This window comes from Cygnus atratus, chromosome 5, assembly GCF_013377495.2.
Source record: "Cygnus atratus isolate AKBS03 ecotype Queensland, Australia chromosome 5, CAtr_DNAZoo_HiC_assembly, whole genome shotgun sequence".
Lineage (NCBI taxonomy): Eukaryota > Metazoa > Chordata > Aves > Anseriformes > Anatidae > Cygnus > Cygnus atratus.
In genome coordinates this window covers 43,149,593-43,174,457 of record NC_066366.1, presented here as the reverse complement: position 1 = coordinate 43,174,457, position 24,865 = coordinate 43,149,593, and the positions used below count along the sequence as shown (strand labels likewise).

The following is a 24,865-nucleotide window of genomic DNA, read 5'->3' as shown; positions in this document are numbered from 1 at the left end:
GCAATGCTGAACATTACAAGACTTGAAAGACTTACTTGGGTTAAGAGTAGTTAGGGCCAAGAGAGATAATCTGATCTTGCAGTGCTGAAAACTATACAGGGAATTTGCCATTAATCTCTGGTCTACGCATTGTGCCTCAAAAAATGTCTCATCCATAAAACAGGTGAGTGCTTTTTCATTTCCCTCTGAGAGTGGAAAAAAAAAGGGGGAAAAAACTGCTTCATGTTGAAAATCAGTGTGCAGCTGTGCAGTTATTCATCCTGAGCACAGTTACTGATGGTGGGAAGGACCCAGTGCCTTAGAGGAGAACCTGAAAGCTGCACCAATGCTACGGAGGTGTGTGGTGCACACCCTGAAACCCGCTACGCTTCACTGTCATTCTTCGTGTCAGAAGGGACATTGGGGACTTTTGAGATTTTGGGTGAATCTTGGCCCTCTAAATTCAATGGAAATGTTGCTATTGCCTTTGAGAAGACTCAGGACTTCATTGATTAGGTGAAATTCATTCCTGAGAGAACGCCAGTGAAAAGAGGAGGGTCCTATCTGGAATACGGCCAATTTCCTTTGGAGGCACCAACCTCAGTAGAAGCAAGATCCAAAACAAGAGTGGTGATAAACCAAAAATCACTACATATATAGAGAATGGTGAATGGTAGCAAAAATGCAAATTATCATTTCCTTAACAAAAGCTGTCAAGAGAACAAATGATATGGAAGAACATGACTACACATTACTTCCAGTTCAATAGCAAAAGAGAGTTGGATATTTATATTCTCCTTTGGTATCATTGTCTTGTTGGGGAGTGTTAGGGAAATAAGCTCAATATAATTGTTCCTTAATTGTCAGTTCCTCTCCAGAAAAGAAGCTGCATTCAGCAGTTCATGCCAAACAAAATAAAAGTCCTTCCTGATCATCATACATTTACCTCATCCTTGTGACCAGTTTTGTACACCTAATAAAAACACAAACAGTATAAATATATTTAGTTCAGGTTAAAATAGAAGTGATGCATTGATGCATTTCTCCTATCTGACTGCTCCAGCCATTACCCCAAAATACCTGCACTTCATCTTCTTCAGCTTTCCAGGAACTTATGTAAATAAATAAATAAATAAATAATTTTAAAATAATAGATGCAGAAGAAGCCTATTCACTACGGTGGAAGCAATTAATGAAAGACTTGTTCCAACTGATGAATGCAAGGTCACAGACTGCTATACCTTGTGAAGAGGTTTTATGAAATCACATACATCATATCCTTTGGCTACATACACGGCATGAGACAGAGTGGCTGACAGTTTTTGCTAAAAACTACAAGGATGCCCCAAAAATATGAATCTTCTAGGTATGATCACTATGGTATCTGGTACCACCTTTTCTGTGAGCTGAAGGCCACGCGTGGGTTCAAAATTACACAGCTTTTTTCACGAAGAGTGATGGTTCTCTAATGAAGTCCCTTGTTATAAGTAGAGCTAGAAATTACACATAGCTGGGAACTGAAACAATATTTTCACTTAATGACACAATAAATTGTTTCCGTGCATATAAATTAATTGTAGACTATATGTTATAATCCTCATTTGTACAGGCTCAAATGGGAGTTTTCCGTTAAAAAGACTTTCCGCTTAGTTCTGCAGCATAAATGCCACCTGAGAAAAGAAGGGAGCAACACGAGCTAACATCACGCCGTACAAGACTTGCCCTGATCTACACTGACCCTTAAATCACACTAAGGCATACATCAGCCAACTCAATTATTGGCAGCTGTGTTGAGTCACAGTAACATTTTGTATGGTGTGCTTACAGCTTTAGGTTCTCAATTTTTTTATGGTGTGTATATGTGATTATTAAGTTCATGTTCACTGCTTGCTAAGAAGATGGCTCTGAGTACAACTTACACGTTATTCTCTGCCCCCCAACTTTGGATAGAGTAGAAAAGCTCTGAAATAAATTAGTGGAATATTTTTTCAACTTCAAAACAGAACAAACAATATTAATTACATGATGCACCCCATCACAGAGAATTCAGCAATACAAACTTGTTAGAAGAAGGCAAGGCCTCATACAGAGAGAAAGTGTTTAACATGGCATCGTGCTCCCCAGAATTCGGGTATGAAGGGAGTAGCAATCACTGGGCAGAGCCTGCTTGTGTCTCAAAAGAAAGCTACCATGAAAAAATCCTCTAAGCTATCATATTCTCCCAAATTCATAGTAGGGCAATTAGTCATGTCATCCCCTAATGTCTTATTGGCATGGACACAACCAACATCCTCCAATGTGTTCAAATCCTGCTGATTGATAGATCAGATTCTTCAGCAGTGTATTTGTTGAAGATGAGTAAGCCTTGGCATAATGAAACCTTCTAATCTCTCTATCTCATTGGAAAGTAGGACAAAGAAATGGATTTTACTCAAGCAGTGCTTATAATTTATCAATTAATCTTCTCCCTTCCCTCCACTCCAACCAGAGACCCACAGCAGGTTTGCAGTATTTTGCCTTTTTGACAGCTTTGATTAGGGATGGATGACTGCTCTCTGCATGCTAAAGATAGGTGTGAAATGCTGAAAAGCAAGCCGGAGCCCCACAGCAGCCTTTCCACTTCATGCTCTGTGCTGTACTGAGCTGCAAAGAGAATGGTTCCTCTGTTTAGCAATGCTGATGATTCTTGTTTCCTCTGCAGCTCTTTGCAACTCAATTCCTCCTTGAAAAGCACCTTTTTGCTAACAGGGAGACGGAACAAAGCAGAGAGGAAGAAATGACTGCTGAAGAGACCTCCATGGTTGAGAAGTGTTGGGCAAAGCCAGGTCCTGCTTCCACCAACACCGGTGTCAAAATTCCCAGCAGTGGCAGGGCTCCAGTGCAGGAGCCACCAGTACCAGCTTAGGCCTCCGGCCTCTGGCTCTGTCTTTGACTGAAGTGACTGTCGCTCTGTACCCCAGCGTCACCAGCTACAGAGGGCCTGGCAGTGCATGGCCCACACTTCAGTATGAATAGGGAGGAAATACCATCTGTTAAGCAACCCTCAAAGCATCCATCTTAATTGTTTCTTCTATAAAACAAAGCAAAGTATGTTCAAAAGTAATGTCATTCAATTCCGATGTAAGCCACATTCATAAAAACACAATGTGTCCATTGACAAGCATTTTACAAGCAACAAAGTGTTAGAAAGAATGCAATGTCTACCTTTACTTCTACCTACAGGCAGGAAGGTGTGCGTCCAGGCGAGAGGAGGAACAAGAGGGGTGTCCGTCACGGAGGAGGCAAAAGAGAAGAAAGGAAGAAGCATAAAAAACAGAAAATGGTGTCACTGGCCATACTTATAAATACACTCATTTTCTTGCTTTTCTATAGCAACCAAAGCCACCAAAACACAGTGTCAAGAGAAAAACAAGAGTCACACCACAAGTAAAGCACAAAGCAAGGCTTAAACAACTGATGGCACCACCAGAAACTGCCTTTTTGCTTCAATTTGATTTTCCACTGAGAAATGCAAACCTTTCATGCAATAGCACGGCAGTGATATGCCTCATTCCACGTCAAATTCAAAACAGCAAAGGAAACAACAGAGTAGGACAGACAAAAATAAATCTCATGATAATATATTTGCTAAACACATTTCACCTACCAAAGCTAATGTGTTTGTATATAACATTGACATTGCATATTTACATACATATATACATTTACATATTTTATATCCATCGTATTTTTATAGAGAGTAAATATTTATCAAAAAGGTGCATCTCTAAGTTGGTTGGCAAGAAAAGAGGCCACTGTTCCCTGATGTGTCATGGATAAATAAGTGTGGCTAACGTTGCCAGAAACCAATAGTTTTCACATTTTTTCCAGACAAGAGAGTATAGAAAAAGCTGATGGCAATCACAGTCTAGAATAGGTTGTGCGAGTCTTCGGGAGCCAGCTGAGTTGCAACTTGTAATTTAAATGGCCAAGTCCATCTGTTTAGGCAATCCAGTGCTAAATCACAGACCACTATAAAGACATGTTCAGTGTTATTGAGATTGAAAGTAGCCATGAAAGTTCACTGTCCTGATCACTCCCAACACGCCATCACCCTTCTTCTGCTAATAGCTTGCCATATTCAGCTGCATCCTCAGCAACTAGAATATGCTGGAGGGACTTTTCTGGTGGATGATCCTTCACTAAGCATGATTGTTGAGCCATGAGCCCAGCTGAACAACAAGCAGGGACAGAGAAGTAGCTCGGTGCTTCCCAGAACTCAGCCAGATGCTTCACATGCCAAACACCATGGTCTTGACATGCAGTCCTAAGGAGCTGACTTGCCTACCCCATGGGGATGCTAACTCCCTCAGCATTGAGCCCCAGCTTCACTTCTGTTTCCCAAGCTGTCATGAACTCATAGCAGACATCTGCCTTGAACTACAGAATAAAAACTGCTTATGTCCTAACTGTTTCTAGATTTCATTGAGATATTATGTCCTTTTTATTCAAATATCTAATTTTGAGCCTCTAGAGGCACTACGTTCTTCGGGTTCACTTAATGGCAAGAATACAATTCCGTATATCTAGTCTAGGAAGGCCTCATCAGGCTTTAGAGGCAATGCTCACATTTTCTCCCCATGGACAAGCTGCTGGCCTGGTCTTTCTAGTGTTCTGGGATCAAGTTGCCCTGTCCTGCTCACACGTCTCTCTCCTCACACACCTTGCCTAAGACTTCATCGATTTGACAGTGTTATTCACAAGATCAGAGTGCTCCACCAGTGCTGCTAACTCCTCCCCGTGCACTGCGTCAGCAAGATGCTGATGCTGTCCAAGGCAAACAGGATCACCCCTCTCCTGCCTCGCTTCTGCTCGTCAGCTTCTTGCTCCACACCCCCATATTGCAAAATGGGACTAATGATCCCATAATGTCACAACCAATAGATGAATAACACAATCCAGGCTGAGATATTAAAACATATACAGGCATAGACCCCATTTGTAGCCCAGCCTGAGGCTAGCCTTGGTATTTTTCTAAACCATTTTGCTCTTTGCATATTTGAATATTTTAAATTGCAGGCACAGGACTTACAGCCCATTATAGGCAATTTTCCTCGGGATTCATAATTAGTTAGGATCGTGCCACAAGGGCTATTAGCATATTTTTTGTAATAATTGCACTCTTAAAGACCAACATTGAGCTTTACATTTACCAAGAAGGAGCGGGAGTCATTACAGCTGGCACAAGAAAGAAATGGGAATGCAGGTGGACTGCATAGAGGGGGAAAATATCCCTCCTTACCTCCAGAGGATCATTTTGTGCTCCCTAGACTCTCCCTCCTGGGTCCCAGGCTGACAAGTAGCCACATGGGACCCAGAGTGGCAAAAATGCAAATGGTTTGACTGGCACCAGTAAGCCCAGTTCCAGGCACCTCATGCAAAGCCCAGCTCAGAGAAGAAGCACAAAGCTCTTTCCACAGTCAGTGACTGAAAAAAAGAGAAAGGTGAAGGACTTACCTTGTTCACCCATCATCAGGTGTGAGAGGCCTTTGAAAGAGAGAGAGAAAAGAGAGGAAGTAAGAAGAAAAGAACAACCGAGAAGAGGCAGCAATATACATGCACGCTGATTGCTGTCCAATACCTCTCGGGATTGGAGCTCACATACTTGAGCTAGATCAAGTATGGGTGTAGCACACAGGGCACACACGAATGCTGCTTTCCACGCTGAGAGGAAAAGCTTCTGTCACAGCTAGGAAAGCCTGCTGTTTGTGGCCTCAAACTGCATTTGAGGCTAATCACGTTCCCCGGGGAGTGACTCCGGAGGCATCGCACACCAGTACAGCTAATGGACAAGGAGAGCCCAGAGCTGCAATGGGGCTCCACAGGGAGCACGGGCTCCTGTGGAGAGCTATAGAAATAGCTTCTCCCCTGCTACAGCTCCAAAATTCAAAGATGTGATGGTCCGTGGAAGGGAGGCCATGATTCAACCCTATCTGCTTCAGAGGAAACTTCTGGGCTAAATGTATTTATACACACACACAAAGCTATCCTCACGCATAAATGTGGTGGCTTCAGCATGTATTTTTAGTTGATCAACACTCCTCACACACACCAGATCTGGCAAGGACTAAAAGACGTACATCCAACCTGTTATTAATACTAATCCATTTCCCTTCTGGTAAGAACTTGAAATTCAAATTCTGAGGACAGTTTGTTACTTCACAGCTCTATAGCTAAAGCCACTCTTGGGTTTCATAATTTGAGATATAAAGCGAGGAAGCAGCACAGCTCCTTTCAGCAGTGACGGCCACTGCCAGCTCTGTGGAGGGGACTGTGGTGGTCTCCAGGCCTGCTGCAGTCTCTGCCCAGCAACTCTTCCTGGCATAAACCTTGTTTGTCCCAATTACAACCTGTTTCCAGCCCCAATTTTCAAATACGTTTACTATACAGCTGTATTGATACAAATATCCTTTAGATACTACTAAAAATATATTTTTGCCAAATCCATAAAACATCAGCTGACCCATCAGTTAATTTGGTGACACATGACATCACAGAAGTAACATATGTAAAAACCAAGCCCTACCCACTTGAACCATGAGTGAGCCCTTCCATATTTCATTCCCTGACCTTCTTCCCCTTAGCTTGTTCCTTTTCCACATCTCCTACTTCATGCAGCATTTATATGGCAGGGATTTTGGTACTTACTTACGCGCACACACACACACACACACCCCTATCTCAACTCAGTTTATTGATCAAACAAAGCAATGATTTTTTTTAATTTCACGGAGACTGAGAGGTCAAATGAATATATTAGAATGAGATTTTTTCAACAAGCAGCATGCTGAGTTTGAATTTGTTTATTTATCTCTCTTTTATATTTTTTCCTTCGTGTCTGCTGGAGAAATCTAAAACCCAGATCATCCCAAGAATATGTTCACCCACAGAGAACTCCAAGCCAGATAAGGGGATTAATAATTGTACGGTCTAAGGAATGCAAATATCTTAATGTTCCTGAAGATTATTGTGGATTTAGAAAAGTAATCAGAAACACAACATAGGTTTAGACGGTTTTTAGTTTAGTTTTAGCTATAAATAAACATAACAGATTTGATATTGTAAAACATATTTCTGGTCTACATCACAAGATATAATTTCACTGAATAGAATTTCTCTGCTAAGAGAGTGGGTTGAAATTGTGTCTGTAATTAATGGCCCCTGAGCCCATCATTCTTGATAGGCAAATCTTAGGTCTAGCCAACTGGGCACCTGAAAGTCACTGGAAAAGGCACTGGAAAAGGCCAGGAGAAGACAGAAGTGTAATTGTTAGAACCTACAAAGCACAGAGGCCCAGCAGCAACAGTGAAAAAGGAGAATTGGTGAGAAGGTGGCAGTATGGCATGTAGGTGAAGCGAGCCCAGCAGGGAGCTAACATCAGACCCCGAGCAGAGACAGGGCTCGCAGCCCCTCAGCCCCAGGTACCAGGGGGAAGGACAGCCTGGCTACGAGGCTCAGCACCAACAGGCGCAGCTGCCGGGGATGGCAGGAGCCTTGTGCGCTCGGGGAAAAGTGACACTGACAAAGAGAACCTCCAGAGAGGGTTCACAGCAGAAGCCTGCATTAAACACTCTGAATCGCACCCTAAGTAACACCTCTTTCTCTCTCAACAAGCCACAGAGGAGCTATAAAGATCCCAAATGTCGGGAATTCTGCCCTTATCCCAGAAGGCCAGCGCTGTGTGCCCTATCTGTCAGGGTGAGCACCTCCGAGGCACAGCCACCCTTCTGGCCCCTGCCTTGGCCCTGGTTCAAACACCAGCAGGATGAAATCTCCCTGAGAAGTCTTCTGACTCCCCTGCTTCTCGTCAGATTTGAAATACAGAAGCTGTGGTACTGAGTGCTTCTATTGATCTTCTAGTCCCAGCTGGGCAACAGAAGTGACAAGATTAAAGAAAAATAGTGTCCCCCCAAATGCAACCTTCTCCTTTTTAAATCGGGAAGGAAAAGGGGGGTGGACTTGGAGATAGAGCAAAAAAATCCACAGTATTAGCTCTCATTTCATCCATTGATGCAGATCCTTATTTTAACTAACAGATCACCAACAGAATTCAAGATCCATTATTAGATATAATGATAATTTAATAATGAAAGAACATATCAATTTTCCTCATCTGAAAACTTTTTCCCCTTGCAATTTAAAATAGGAGTGAAAATGAGTGAATTTATCTCCAACAAAATGTCATTAACAACCAAAACCTTCAACTTCAGAGATCTTAAGTCTGTGACATTTGCAGCATTTGTAACGAATGCCTCAAATTCGTCACAGTAAAATCAACACAGAAAATGTGAACTGGCATCATTGTTTCACCTTTACATCAGTTTCAAGATATGACAAGAAACTAAAACAATTTTCAAATCAAAAGTCAAAGTCATCTCAAGGTGGCATGGGGTAGCACTTGCTATTGGACTGCGAGGGCATCCAATAAACTAATGCAAGAGGTTTGAGAGGCGTGCGGCCCTGAAAACTAGACCGGCTTTTGCCAGAACAGCGGGGACATCTATCACCGTGCTATTTGGGCTTCTACCATAAAGGCCAGAAAAGCTTTCAGCTGACTCAGGACACCAAATGAACTCATCAGGCCCCAAAGCCGGTACATTTACATGTACAACCGTTGCTTGGGTCAATAGGCATCACATTCTGGGGGAAATCCTATAGGAAAATCTGAATTTCCATCTAAAATCAGTTGAAACGTGCACTGTTTCAGCTTTCCCTTTTAATCCTAGATTTTTAAAAAAAAAAAAAAAAAAAAAAAAGATTGAAGCCTCAGGGCTGCAATCCCAGACAGCACAGATCTGGGAAGACGTTGGCACAAACCTGCATGAACCACCAGGGTCAAGGTGCTGCGTGGTTTTTCTAAGCAGATCTCGTCATTCCTACAATAATCTACTGGCTGGGCACAACTACCACCAAAAATGGTGGGTAGCTTTGGAAAAGCTTCAGGAAAAGCACAGAATAAACAGCTTATCTGCTGCAAAGAAACTCCATGTCAAAGCCAGCAAGCTGGAGACTTGCTGTTACTGAATGTCAAATGTGAGCTACAGTAAGGACAAACACATGGCTTTGGAGGGAGGCTCTCAACAGGTTTCTTGGATAACGATAAGCATCTGCTTGTGCTCAGCCTCTGGAGCGGCAGCTTCTTCAGACTTTCAGCAGTAATGTGAAGAGAAAGTGGCCTGGTTCTTCAGAGCATAGGTTTGTTATTAAAATAATATCTCCATTGCTGAGGGCAGACAGACATCAACTCTGCTCTCTGGCCATGATCTACGCCTGTCACAATTGACTTTTTCTGTTTAGACTTGGGAGGCTTTTTTGATATTTCTTTAACCTGCTACCAAATCAATATTATTTTCTTAAAGGTTAATATTAATCTCCCTTGATCTCAAAGTAATATTTAAAAGAACTACATTTAAAAAAAATATTGTGAACCATCTGATTTCCATATCAAAATAGGAGAATTAAGTGGCTCTAATTGTACAAAGTATCAAGGGCCACTGCTGGATTCTTATGAAGCCAAAAGGACACTTTTACAAGTAACTTCAGAGTACAATATGAAAGAGCAATGTAATCAAGCAGCTGACCTCAGCTTTAAGAATGTACTAGGGACAATTTGCAGGGTGGAGGAGGAAATGAAGAAAACCTTGGAGCCACCTTGAAGCTTACCTCCCTTTCCCCCCAGCACCGCATTTGGGTACTTAACATTTCAAATGGAAAAATAAACCCACAAATCCTAAGAAAGTGTGGAGAGCACAAAACACAGCTGACAGTAATAACCGGTTGCAGCAACAAAGGAAAATGGACTCCTTCGTCTAGTTAATTATAGCTTCTCCCACATTACTGGGCCCATGCTCTGGGGGTGTGCACGTGTGTGCATGTGTGTGTGCGCTGCTGAACTGCTCTGTTCAGGTGGGCAGCCTCGATATTTCCCTTTTAATGACACCGCCAGAAGAATAGCCCAGAAGCTCTTTGGAAAGGAAAAGAGTTTGCCAGGCAGCAGCAGCAGCAGACCAGCTCTCTGCAGGGGCAGGCTTGCCCCCCGAGGATCCTTTCCTGGGTATCAGGCTCCACAACCCATTCAGACAAAAACAGGGCCAGCTGCAATATGTGTCTGAGCCAAGGCTTCAAGCCCTCTGGTCCAGGACACACATGCAAATCCCTTATGGTGGAGCTGAAGAAAGAAATTGTGCAAACCAGGGGTTCTTCCAAAAATAAAATGACACTTACTATAAAGGAGAGCGCTCTAATGAGTGATGCGATCTGTTCTTTACATTTCCTTTCCTAATTTCCTAGACCTAGTACTTCCTTAAGAAATAGGCTTCTTTCCCCTCTGAGCCTCCTACTCCAGCTCCATCAGCAGCTCCCTCTTCTAGTTAAGGAGGAGAGCTAACAAGTTCCTCTTCTCCCCCATGATATTTAAGATAAAATAGGTATCTTGAGGTTTTCTAAAACTCAGAGAGCAAGGAAACGTCCATAAGAGACCCCACATACCAAAACCAGGGCGTTCCCAGTAAGCCCAAAGGACACGACTCATGCAAAACCCTTGTCTGGGGGCATTCGAAGAGACAGCTGAAAAGGAAAAATCATTCTGAGTTCTAGTTCAAATCTTTTACCTGTTAGACAGGTCAGCTCTGCCAAGAGGATGACCTGATTTCTTGGCTGCTGGCATTCGTGGCACCCATTTTTTATACCTGGGCAAAGCAGTAGCACAGGCTAGGGAGCGGTCAGTTTTGTTTGATTCATCCACGCCGTGCTCAACAGCCAAGGGGCTCCTCGCAGGCCCCAGCAGTGAGGCCAGCCGGGAGTGCAGTTCTGTTATTGTAGCCGGAGGCCCACTTCCAATCCAATTATACACAACAGCTGTGCTAGCTCCTCTTTTCCACCCCCTTTGCTTCCTCTGCTATGTGATTCCAGGAGAGGTTTTGTCATTATCGGGGGCAGTAAGTCAGGGTGAGTGGCACCTAGTCTGGGTGATCAAAGGAAAAATAGCGTGGGATGGGAGCCAAAGAGAAAGTATTTTATCCCAACATCTATGGGCAGAGAGAGATCAAACCATACAATCTCCTTTCTCCCATGGCAGAAACAGCACTCAGACTTTGTACATGGCACATGCCTAGTGCAATGTTCACATGGGGAGGGTTAGGAGGAGGATGGTGTTTGAAGCACAAAAATACACATGCAAGTGTTTGCAAAGATGACTGCATGCACAAGAGAACGTGTGCAGATGGCAAGAGCTGGGGGTGAATGCATTTTATGCCTGGCAGATAAGAAGATGTGTATCAGTGGAAAACAGAGCACCTGACCAAGTAGGTGCACAAGTGGGAAAGGGTTAGACATGGAATAGGACTCCTCAGCTTGGAACAGAAATGTCTGACAATATACATGATAGAATTAAAATCCTAAATAATACAGAGGAAGTGAACAGGGAATTTTTTTTTCTTATTTGTCAGAACACTAGGAGAAGGAGTCACTGAATGGTATTTTCAACTAACACCTGTAAAAACAAGTGAAATAAAGTACTTTCCACAGTTGCATAATTAAAAACAGGACTTGTTATCACAGGATACTGTGGAGGAAAAATATTTAAGTGGAATAAGAAAAATAAAAACTGGACATGACCAAAGAAAATAGGTCCATCCATGACTGTAAAACACCAGGCACAATGTCATCAGGTCAGAAAGTCCTTAAAGCAGTGACAACCAGAAATCACAAAGGTATATCAGTGAAAGACCAATGCTAATTTTGTTTCTTAAACTTGTTCCAAAGCATCTACTTGCATAAAAAGGAGGTTTCTGGGCCTGGAATTCTTGCTCTGAACCCAGCCATCACTACTGCCATGTTCTTGTAAATGGGTGTGCACGGAGCTGAAAAGCATTAACTTTTCAGTGAGAAGAATCCCATTTGTAGACAGTGCCTGTACAAAGGGCATGCAAGAATGAGAACAACTGTGGCACCTATGAAAACTGTATATACACAGAGGTTTCAACCACCTATGTGAAGATACCTTGAAGATACGGCATGGGTGGTACAACTATCAGTTGTACTCTTACCTAGTAGCTTCTGCAAATAGGAAACTTCAAACAGGCAGCAACACAATTCACACACACTCATGCCCAAAACGCATAATTCAGCTTCAAGAACGCAGAACACAGCATACAGGTACTGCTTAAATGACCCTATGACATGGAGTTAGGAAGATGGACTAAAATATCAGCCCTCAAATGAAGAACGGAAAGGAGTATTAAAAGATAGAGGCTGAAAGATAAGAAGACCTGAACGAAAAAAAAGTGCTTGTATGCTTGTGCCTTCAAGAACCTCTGTATCCTTATGGAAGACTTGCTCAGGCAAACAGGGACTGATTTTTCCTCAGGGCCCCAGCTAACTAGGTCATTTCTACAGGGTTGTGCCCATTCATTTACATGCAAGCTCTAGTCAGCAGTAAAATCATGACAGTAAAATGACCAGAACTTCATCTCTGAGCCTTCTCCTCCGGAATATCTGAAGATCTCTCCCAAAAAGGGGATAAACGTGGCATGGACAGGTAAAGCACTCCTTCGGGTTTGACACCCACCAGGTATCAGTGCCAGTCACCATAATATTAAGGACCCATATTTAGTCCTTTCTCCTTCATATATTCTTCCACCGAAAAATAAATAAATAAATAAATAAGATGGGAGCACGTCACTAGCTGCTTGATCAACTGGTCTTTCCCCAACAATTTGCCTTTCAGCACCTAGACCCCTGGCAAAGAGCAGAAGGTGCAAAGAAAGGGGCAGGTATTGTGCAGAGGTGACGGAGGCATCCGTTCTGGCCATGCTGCACACTGTTCCCCAGCTAAGGCTCTTAACCTCTGTAAAAAGACACTTAACTTCCATAACATTCAGCCTAAGATCTCTAAGCCTGTTGTGAAGATGAGATAAGGCTGTAGCTATAACCCCAGAGGGAAAACTGAAGTACTGAAAGAAGTTATTTCTCCCCTAAACAACACAGCGAGTCAGTGATTCAACTCAGCACAGATAGCAACGCTCCCAGATCCAGGGCCCTGCTCTAAACACTCAATTTTGTTCCTTACAATGCGGTGTTATTTTGTGACTGGGACAAAACACCTATAGGGCAACTGGGCTAACTGACCAACTCCTTTCATTTGTGAAATAAACCAGACGGGATCTTCAGCTGGCTCTGGAAAGTAGTGTAACACACCAGGCCCAGCTGCCAGAGTGCCCCTTCTTCACAAGCAGAGACCTCGCGGCCGAGGAAGGCTCACACTATGCATTTCCATTTACTTTGAACAAGACCAACATCTCTGCACCTTGCAGGAACTGCACCCAGCAGAGCCCCATGTCTTGGTCCAGCCCCAGCCCATTCCCAGCTACCTTCTCTTACGGGGAATTAGTTCTAACCACTCTATTTGACAAGAAAAAATATTCAGTTAATCGATAGCCTCCTTACTACCCTTCTGCTGCCTGTGGGGAAATAGCTACCAGTAGCTCATAAAATACTTAATTTATCTTGCAAACAGTGAACAGTTAAAGCAACCATCTTGGCAGGGGCCTGGGGCTCTGTTCTCACCACGCGGGTGTCTGGATGGCTGGACAGGGAGAGAACCTCGGCTCAGCTGGGCAGAGGGGAGGCACGCACCCAAACCCCCCCGTGGTCCACGTCGCAGCCCAGGCCCACAGCAGCGCCAGTGTGCTCCCCGGGGGGCTGAGCAGAGGGGTTGGGTGTCTAGGAGCAATCAGGTGCAGAGCCCCGTAATGAGGGGAGGGTAACTGTCAGAATGAAAACATGCAGAGATGCCTGTGACAGCACGTGGAAAAGAGCATCCGAGTATGACTAGAAATCCACGTGAGAAAGTACCCAAGCAGTCCTGAGAACAAAAACATATGTATGTGAGCGATAGGGAGAACAAAAATGCACGTCCAGGCATATAAATAAGAAGAATAAGGTGGCAGTGGGGCAGAAGAGCTGTTCACTGCTGTGTGAGGCAATACTTGTTCATGGCATATCACAGAAATAAAATATCCATGTATTGGCTGAGCATAGCAAGGCCATACCTTCCCAGTTCAACCATCCTCCTCTGCCACAGACACCAACAGCTTCAGGAGCTGGTGGAGAGACCTGTGACCCCGAGCCCTTAATGCATGCCCTGTCAGATCCTGCCTGGTGACAGGAGACGGGAACTCCTGGACACCTCAGCCTGGAGTAGAGAAGGTACATGTTCAGCCCTGCAGGTTATGGTGTACAGAGGCTTTCTTTCCAAGACATGCCAAGCAATGTTTGCCATTTGGCCACTTTCATCCCCATTACTGCCAGCTGAGATGCAGACAGAATGCAAGGGATCTCAGCAGAACAAAAAGGGGACTGATGAGAGCAGCCAAAAGGGCTAAATATGCAAGGAAATTACCCGAGCCGCTGGCCCTCACTGCATTTCTCTGAAGTATTTCACAAAACCTGATTGTCCAACTGTAGAAAAGAAGCAAATTGAATGGAGAACCCATTCCAGGTCCAGGTCGGGTTTAGCCAAAGTTATGCACAAAGCTGAGAAGAAAAAAGCCTCGACTCGCCCATCATCCCACCCCCAGCCATGGCAATGCCAGCTGCTTCCCTGGGCCCTCATTTCCATTTCACATAATGATAAACCAGGTGGAGAGCTGCCTGAGCGTGAGGTAAAAATTGGTTTCTTAAGCTTCAGTGGCAATAGGATGTGGATGGCAGAGTAAGGTGGTCTAGTCCGATTAACCCTTGTAGCTGAAGCTGGGGGAATCAGATCCTTTCAGCAATGAGAAAGCAACTCGGGGAGGGAGGCTTGGAGTTCTCTGTGGTAAAACGCTTCCGCCAGGAAGGACTCCCCAAATAAACGATGCACATGAAACACATTCCTTTTTTTTTTTTTTTTTTTTAATTTTGAATGAATCTTTTCTGTACTGTGGGGCATGAAAGTCTTGAGACCTAAATAAGATCATACATTCACATTCAGCCAGAAACATACTCACTGTTTGTTTGTTTTTAAAACCTAACATAAAACAAGAACAATAAAACCCTTTGTTAGTGGAAATGAACCTGAGGAGGTTATCAGTGGGACTAGCAAATGAAGTGGACTACACTGGGATTAGGAAAATGACAAAACTAGATCTGTATGTCTACAAATAGCCGTGTAAGAAATAAGCTGTATATTCTGCAATGTTCAATGCCAGCTTATTAGCAATACAAGCAACCATTTTAAATGCAATTTTCATTCAGAAAACATCCCTTTAACTGACCATCACATCTTAATCTCTGAAAAGTTTGTGACCTTTGCTACTATGAAATTCCCCTTTTATCAAAGACCTTGCAATCCAGACCCTGTGATGTCCATTATGAGGATTTGTGCTGAACACTCTCGGGAGGCAGGTTGTGATTTCTGCCCCTGGTACCTGCCCACCACCACTCCTTACAGAGCAGCCCTTCAGCTCAGCAAAGGTAACACTTACCTGGAATATGATTGACATCTGTCGAGGTGTTTTCATGGCAAGCAGAAGGGAGAGAAGGAAAAGAGAGAGAGAGAGAGAGAAGAGAGAAAAGCCATTAGAGATTCACACAGAAACTCAGCATCCTTGCATGGAAATCAATTTCATGCAAAACCAGAAGTAATTAGGTTTGTTTGAAGGCCACCCATCTGCAGCCAAGCACCCAGCCATGCAAGGGAGGAGGCTTTGTCTCCCTCTCCACTGTGCATGTAGAAGTAAATCCACCATCATATCTGTCCGGAGAGAGTTCCTGGAATCAGATAGATCCAAGCCACATCAGTTCCTGTAAGAATATTGGTTAAAATATTCTACTTTTTTTCACACACAAATGCAAGAGAAAGAACCAAAACCTACCTGCAGGTTACTACAGCACATAAATTCAAGCAAGTTTTCAGAAAAAAAGAAAAGAACCTGCTCCCCTTTTACAAGGGGCCATGTGAATTTATGATCAGGTGCAAGACACTCAGTCCCGAAAGCCCTTAGAGGAAAGCCCACTCCTTATCATTCCTCCTGCCCATCATTCTCAAAAAAAAAAAAAAAAAAAAAAACAAAACATCCTTCATTGCAGACAGCAGAGGGGGCGGGGGAGAAGGAGTGCCACAGGTTGGCACGTCCCACGTGTTGTCTTTTCACAAGATGTGGAAATCAGACCAAATTTCAATCAGTATTTTTTCAGCCATGACACAAGACTTCTTTAGGAATCAATCACATAAATCCCAGAATAAATTAGTCCTTTAAAAAACAGAGGAGCAAGGCTATGTAAGTGAAAAGTCACAGAAAAGGCGTATCTTTGAATGTAGTATATGTTTTGGGCAGAGTTCATCAGCCCCAGGGAATGTGCTTTTAAAACATGCCTCTCACATCTTTTTAGCATCGCAAGTTTAGTCTTGTTCTGAATAGCCCCATTTATCATAACACCATGAGGGAGGAACCTCTGAAATCTCATGGGGTTAGACTAGATCGATACCTTCCTTGCCAGGCAGTCCTCCAAAGAGGAACATGAACTTGCTTGTGGAAACAGTGGGGCCAAGTCCCAATGTAGCAATCTTCCTGTACCTTGCTCATGAGCTATGCTGCTGCAGGTACCGTCCTTCAGGTAAGGCTTCAAAGCAATACATTATCCCCTCAGGTTACTACAGGTCCCAGAGCATTTCTGCCATGAGTCCAGGAGCATGACATGCTGGGTGCTTCGGCTACACACCGAGGTTAAGAACGTATTCTCCTTCCCTGAGTATCCCCTCCCCTTTCCATCACCACTCTCCCTTTCCATCCAAACCAGCTATGTTCCCGTGAAACCAGTGCCACTTGTCTTCCCAAGACACTTGCATTTCAGCGGTGAGTGACTGATTCCTGTGGATGTTGCTTTCTGTTTTTCACTTTCTGTTGCATTTTGTTCATCACTTTGTAATGGTTCCAGAATCATTTGAGGAAAAGTCCCTGTGGTACATCACACATATATCAAGCCATCCTTCGCTAAGGAAGTAATAACCCAAATAAAACAATGCACAAACAGGGGAGGGACTGCTGCACCAACTCATTTAATTTCCGTAGCTTCCACTAAATATGTATGTCAGATCTGATGAGTGTTATTTGTTGCCTTTCCTTTTTCAGCACATAATGGTATCTAAGATCTGGTGTCTTTGCATGTGAACCTGGAAGGACACCTAGCACTGAAAGTTTGCCTCGGAGTAATTATTTTTAGGCAGGAAAGAAAAACAAGTGTCAGGCAGCAACACACGCACTGATGATAGAAAGTGAGAGCAGGGGCAGAAGGAAAGAGCAGACCCTTCACCACCACTGCAGAATGAGAACACGATGCCAAAGAAACGAGTCCACAACAGAACTTGAATTGAGGTGTTTGCGGGGAAGTTAGAGTCACAGTCAGAGAAGATGATCACACATGTCAGAAGTAAAAGAGGAAGGAGGGAGCAGTGTAAGTCACCACATGTGCTACTGATAATCCAGCAGTTCCCCCACTGCCTGTTCCAAACAGGTACAAAGCTCCAGACCCCTGCACCCTCTCAGCCTCGCTGCCCATGGGAGCAGGCAGGGCCACAGCCCGAGGTACAGCAGGGTGTCTGTGCTCCAGAAGGGAATCAGTGGTCTGTCTGGGGAATAAAGGGGTCACCAGACAGAAAGGGCAGAGAAAAGAGGGAACCAACAGTGAGCAAAGGATAAACACATTAAGCAAATAAGAGGAGAGGCAGGCAGTAGGCTGTAACTGATCTACTGCGTTAAATAATACTTATTTAACTGTGCGTGAATTAAACAGGTCATGAAGTTGTTAAAAAGGGGAACAATTAAGTGTTAAAAGCTACAGAGCATCTCCAAAACATAGTTTTTCATTGGCAAGTAAGGGGGCAGCCAGCAAGGGGCTTTCCATTTGTTTACCCATACGTTTTGTTCAGATGTCCCTAGGAGCAGGCATCCCTGAGCCCGACCAGTTTTACTCTTAGCTTTCCTTTCCCTCTGTCTTTTTGGAATGTCTTCACCCAACACAATTTCTGTATGCACTGGTTGCATCAGAAAAGACACTGTTCACATTTCTGTGAACTTCTGCAGTATTTACCTGTTTGGTAGCCAAAGTCATCAGTGCCACTTCCCTCCTATACTATACACTCCATTTCTTGTATTGCAGACACCCCCCCATGTGGTACCTGCTAGCAAATGCTGATTTTCAAATGGTGAAACTACTTGGGTTTTAGTTTAAAACACACACAAGAAAGCACTGCTTTCTTTGTTAAGACAAAAATTGCATGCAGCCAGTCAGCCCTCGCAAAAGACCCTACAATAAATACCACTGTGGCTTACAATTGAAATTGCCGTGCCAGTCCTCACAGGAAACCCCATAACACCTCTGTGGTACAGGGTGCCACTCACCTCTAGCGTGCAGTTAAAAATGTGGTTGCATATACTGCAAAAGGAACCCTTAATCAAGTGCACTCTGATGCTGTAGCTCATGCACAACTGGTGCCTCTGCAATTAGAAAAGAGGCTCAAGAACAGAGATGGCAAATGGCCACAGTGACCAGATCAGGGAGCTAACTTGAGTCTACTGGAGTTCCTGCCATCTGAGGCGTTCTCTCAAATTCTCTTCATGCTTTTTCTGGTTCGTTTTTAAAATGACTGTTTAAAAGATGTCCCCCCTTTCTTCGTCTTCCATCAGCCCTACCCTACTTCCATGACAGGGATCTCCTACCTACATAGGCACTGAAGAGGTACAGCATTCCCTGATGAAACAGGGAGCACACAGAACTCATGGCTAACTCTGGTCCCAGTGACCATGGCACTTACTGCCACGTAGAGGAAGGTTTCCCCACTTTCCCCATCTCAGAGCACTTCAAACGCGGAAAGTCCTGCCTCTTAACAAAACACAAGGCAGGGTTTGCTTTACCCTATACACAAGAGTCCGTTTATTGCGCCTTTGTAAATGGCTGAGCCACAAGCCGGTGCTGTTTGCTTTTGTTCTTTGATGCTAATAGCTAGGTTGAAAGAGGGATCAGCGGGGTTGCTGCCTTTGTCTGGTGCAGCCCCAGCCAGCTGGGGGGGTGGAGGGGGAAGGAGGAGGATGAAGGCGATTGTGAGGAACAAAGCAAATATTATTATAGATCACATCTCTCCAGTGTCTCTAACAGAAACATCTGAAGTTTTTTTTTTTTTTATTCTAACATTTTTTAAGAAGAAGTTTAGCAATAATGGAAAGCGCCACGAGGTGCACTGTTCTCTCTACCTGGAGGACAGGAACAGCACACAAGCTGTCTGTGCACACAAGCCCTATCGATATACATCACCTTGACCTGAAGAGACCTGTTTTAGTTCCCATCCCTGTAGTCTACTCAGTCTTGTCCCCCCTTTGATGGGCTGTTGACACCTGTCTTCTGTCAGCCAAACTGATAGCTACTGACTGAATCCTCTTGTCATAAAACAGCCATCAGACAGGAGCACCCTAGGCCAACTGGAAACAATAGCCTAGAAAAGAACGGCTCTGTCTTGTAGTGTCAGTCCCTCAAGCCCTGGGCATCCCCCTCCAGTGCTCTCCAGTTACCCTGTCTCTGAATACCAGTGTGTGGAGGGCACTAGGAAACCAGCAGAAACTGGGCAGCGAAGGAAGGCAAAAGTTTTAAAATCAGAGGTATCTTTTTGTTACAGGATACCAACTCCCAGATAAAAGGAGATCCTGCCTTTAGACAGGAAAATGACCTTTTTCTGAAGTTAACTCAGTTGCGGGCACCTGAAAAAGCCTTTCTGAAGCAGCTTTGGCACTCACTGTGCTGCAAATACAATAGATACGGGTACAATTTCATTGGCAGAAGTATAGTTTGTTGGGAACTCTCAGTCACTTACTTTGACTTACTGATATATATGAAAGCAGTTCAGAGACTACAGATGGATGCATTTACGGCAGCCTTTGAAAATACTCAAAAGATATGTGATGGGCCAGTCTGGACTACTGTGGTGTGGTAGGAAGAGATGCTGGTGACTCAGAACCAGGTGATTTCCTCCTAACTGAGCTCTGATGCAACATTTTAATAATTGGATGAAGAACTGCATTTTGGCTGAGGTGGAAAACCCTCAAACTGCAATAAGCGAAGTCTTCATTAATTTGACACTTCATCAAACAAAGTGCAAATTACAGATGCTGATTTGTTGAGTAGTCTCATGTCATCCTAATCTGGTCTTTTAAAGGTAAATATATGGTCTTCCTTCACTTCCTGTATCAAACTGTTGGGCACCATTGTTGGTGCAAAACCATCCAGATTCCTTGTCTTTTTCTTCAGGAAACTGGTTCAAAGCCAGCTGGGAGACAGAAATAACACCTGCCTTGTATAATGAGCTTCAAACAACACTTTGCTTGGGTGAAGATGCTCTCTGTAATGAGACCAATTTCAAGACCACCATCCTTGTAGCGCCTGTGCTCCCACAGGGGATAGGCACCTTGTATACTGTTACATGTATGGCTAATGAAATTAAAATCTTGGCTCCATTAAATTTATAAAAGAGTTGACAGTTACTGTGATAGTGTCATGATTTCAGTAGGCTCCATCCCTGATATCTTTCCACCGATTCTGACAGAATTGCAACACAGATAAATGTAACCAATTCTATTTATTTTGTTGAACATTTATGATACTGAGACAAATCCAAGACCACTTGAGCCTATAATGTCTGTTACTGAGCAGCATGCTGGGATCACAAAGAACTTCACAGTACTAGCAGGTGTGGACCTTATTGTCTCACTCCAGAAGAACAGGACCCTGTAATTTGTGTTAATGGAGTGTTGAACACTTCTGATTTTATTCAGTAGAGACAAGTGGTGACACATACACAAACAAGTTCATTACAATCAATTACATTTCTCTGTGTCCTTTGTCCTATGGGATCTCTTAGGCTTCAGTCTCTTGGGAATAGTACTCACTTCATATGTTGCACAGAATTGCATACATTTGTGGTACTGTGTAAAGAGTGAATACTTGGGATCCCAAAGCACTTATTAGCTGTGAATATAAGAATCATTCATCCAATACTGAAGTGCAGTCAGCTCTGAAGTGAAAGAGACAGATGTTTAACAGCTTATAGGAACGCCAGCAGTTTAGCCTGTCAGAGTTAGAACAACAAGAACTACTAAAAAGGCAGCATGAAACCTTACTCTAACTTGGCTGATTTTACTAAAAGTACCATACGATTTTAAACCACTTTTGATTTTAATTAGGTGGAGGGATTGGATTTCAAATCTTATCTGAATGATCAACATTGGTTTGATGCCTCCATGCTGTTCTGCACACTCTGCATACTTTCACCATTACGAATGCCATGAGCACTCCACAGGGTCAGATGTGAGGTTGGCTGACATGTGCCCGAGTATGTCACCCTCTAAAGCATAAAAACTGTAAGTAGCTTCTACGCCTACTAAAAAATAAATAAAATTAAAAAATCCTAATTTCAAGGGGCCAAGCTTTCTCCTCAAGGCAATCCAACCAGAAATTAGATACTCAGTGCCGCCCAAACAATCTGTTGATCTTCACTTAAACTGCCTAGCTACGTTGCCTGATCACTCCAGGATGAAGCTTCTGGTGTTTCATCCTAGAGGCCTGGACACGAAAGGAAAAAGAGGATTTTCTCACTGTTATTTTGCACAGCACCTCCATACATCTCTGTTCAGCCACCTGTGCCCACAGTCCTGTGTTGCACACAAAGATACGTAACTGTAAAATTTCTGAAGGGCAGGAGGAAGCAGACGAAAATACTCTGCACTCTAAACTCACCATAGACAGAATGAGAAGAAATTTACGGTGCAGCAAGTGAAGTTTAGGTTTAACATTAGAAAAACATGGTAGCAATAGGGTAGTGAGGCCCTGGAATAGTTTGGCTACTGGGAGTTAGGTACCAGCACTGGAGACTATTAAGAAAAGACTATAGAATTATTTCTCATTAATTTTTCAGGTACACCTGATCTTGTCTTTAAAAGACTAGTTGGCCCTTGAGACCGCTTCCAATCCCATTTCTTACAATTTTATTATTCTAATTTAAAAAACAGTCTCCCCATGCAATCCCATCAGTAGCAGCTGCCAGGCATCAGGAGCTAAGAGCTTCAGTAATGGAGCAGGGCAAACATCACAGCAAGGCTGAGCCTCTGACAGCAGCCAAGCACCTGTACTCAGGGAGGAGTGAAAGGAACTGGGAAAATTCGCAGTAACCTTACTTGCAGCTTCCAGCAATGAGAGACTGCATCAAGATCAAAATGTTTAATAGTCCTTAATGGACTTTTCCCTCTTTGAATTTGTCTGGCCTCTTCCAGAACTAGAATTGATGTGGTGTGAAACCATTTTCATCTGTTCATTTAAAACCTACAGCTGAATATATCACCTTGGGCATCCCGTACCTGTTGCTTTCTAAAAGATTATGGATAATCATTCGGCATTCAACACCACTGCAGCGTACTTATTATTACGATCTACCTCATCCCCAGTTTTAGTCACTTCTTTTCTAAACTGCAGTGTCAGTCCATCAAGACCCTCTGCATATGGCTGCCATTCTGTGCCTGCAGTGAAAGACACCTAACTTATCTACAGTAGGACCAATTTTGAGTTTTACCCTGGGCTCAGTTGTACTGGACAGTACGTTCATCTAGTCATTTTTAGCACAGATCTAAATCCATCAGAAGCCTGTCCGTCCCTGAGAGGCATATTCGATTGGGCCAAAAACCCAGTGAGAGCCAGGCAGTCCTTCTTGTCAGAAACACAGGCTGACAAGTTTATGAATAAGAAATACGGTCTGGGTTTTCAGACAAATCAGCCTAAGAGCACTCCACTTCTCTGAAGACCTTTGCTCCTCACTAGGGACTGGTGCAGATCCACAACCCCTCTTACCTTTCTGTTTACCAGTACTGCACGCTGAGCCCTACAAAGAGTAGTCTTCTGCCCTAAAATTCACTTGCAACACTGGCACCAAGAAAAATCAATAGCTCCTGAGAAAAAGGACTAGATATCAGAGGACAAACAAATCATGTCAGAAAAACATGAATACTCTGATAGCGTGTGCCCATGAAGTGCACATGAAATCTTCTTCACAGACTACAATTTGTCACCATTAAATGTTCCGTGCAAACAGCAAAAGCCACCATATGGTTCATCATATTACATACTAGAAGTGCCAAAGCTTTTTCCACCTAAGTGGCCTTTCAGAAAAAAAAAAAAGAAAGAAAAAAAAAAAAAGAAAAAAAAAAGACTAAATGACTTCCCTGCCTTAAGCTACAATGTTTGGAACCACTACTTCTAAACCATTCATATATTATGAGCAGTCACAGGGTTACAAAGAAAGAGGCTTTTTTTGCATTTTAATAGATCATCTTCAGTGGTAAGAAGAGGAAGATGATTTCTCTTTCCCTCTCAACAAGTTCCAGCTTGGATGAAACTAGAAACTAAGACCCTCTAAAATTACACAATATTTATACTTCTACCTGTTTTATCACATTTCTGTAGCCTTACCTAGACATTTCTGTACCTGCTTTCATGCAGATACTTATGGCTGCATACTCCTACCATCATTCAGAAATCCCTTCAAAGTAGGAGAGCCTTAGACTTCACAAAGTCTTTCAAAACTTACTTGCAAGATAGTGACATTTTTATGGACAGTTCCTCATGAGCGTCTTCATGTTCTAACTACAGTTGAAAGTAGCTTCCCATTATAAGCCTAATTTTCTCTCCAATCTGGAGTTTAACATATACTAAATCAACCAGTGTGACACTTTAGTGGCTGCAGCACATCATAGAGATGTTCTTGTAAGCTGGACGTGACTCACACAACAGACCTTAGGGATACAGGGGCCAGTTTCTCTCCTATGACCTTCCTATTTTAATTGACTTGAGCAGCAGGAACGGATGTGAATTGGATGAAGCTCCCTGTACTAAATGCCCTCCCCACAGGGAAGGCCTTCCCTGGATTTACCAACCTAGCTACCTCTTCTAAGATCTAGCAAAAGCAGTAACGTTAGGAGGTTATCAGGACATAAAGATGACAAGGAACTTGCTGCTGATGGTGTGCAACAGCAAACTACCCCATGCTGAACACCACAAAAATAACCTATTTTTTGAGCAGTTAGACTGAAGTGAACCAGCCAAACCAAGAACCGACACAAGAAGCTAAATGTAGCTTCACTGCAGGCACTCTGCCATCTGCTCAAAGCACTTAAATTGGGCCCACGGTGTTTCACCCTTGTCTGCATCACCTGCAAGACGGGCACAGAGACTGGAAACCAAGGCATTACCCACGTATGCCACAGAAAGAGGGCACCTTCTGTCCTGCTGAGCAAGACCCTGCACACATGCCAAATATTTTCAGCTTTGTCTTGTTCTCAGACTATCACCATGACAGCTACCAAACGCATTTACTACTCCCAAATCCATCACAAATTGTGCCATCTCTTTTCCTCTCTTATAATCCAAAAAACGATGGACAGAAATGAACTTTGGGAATATCCCCTGTGACATATACAGCATTGAGGACATTCAATAAGTAGTAACACCAAGAACAACAAAGATACACTGGAAGAATTGGGGAAAAAAAAAAGCAATAAGTAAGCGCAGAAAAGGTTTGTTAAGCCTATGAAGTGGTCCAAGCTATAATCTATTTGCTGTACCCAGTCTTGGAATTTATAAAACAAATCCCTCGATAAGTCTGACGGAGTTATTAGAGGATGCTAATATTCCCCCCAAAGCAATCTGAAGCAGCAGAGCTGGAGCCACAGAAGGCTGTGCCTAGCCTAGTCAGCAAGGGTGGAGGATCAGGAAGAGGGGGCCCTTTTCCTAAGGCCTAGGTATCATTGTTGTCATTATACCACTGAATCCA

General features: G+C 43.4%; 1 protein-coding gene across 1 annotated transcript in view; it reads right to left on the bottom strand.

Moving 5' to 3' along the window:
* Positions 1–24,865, bottom strand: part of NRXN3 (neurexin 3) — a 981,410-nt gene that overhangs the window by 886,352 nt on the left and 70,193 nt on the right. Inside the window, exons 3-5 of the mRNA XM_035539906.2 lie at positions 15,486–15,503; positions 5,476–5,505; positions 3,184–3,195 (exon numbers count right to left, since the gene is read on the bottom strand). Coding sequence (XP_035395799.1) covers positions 3,184–3,195; positions 5,476–5,505; positions 15,486–15,503 — 60 coding nt within the window. The remainder of the gene's footprint in view (positions 1–3,183; positions 3,196–5,475; positions 5,506–15,485; positions 15,504–24,865) is intronic.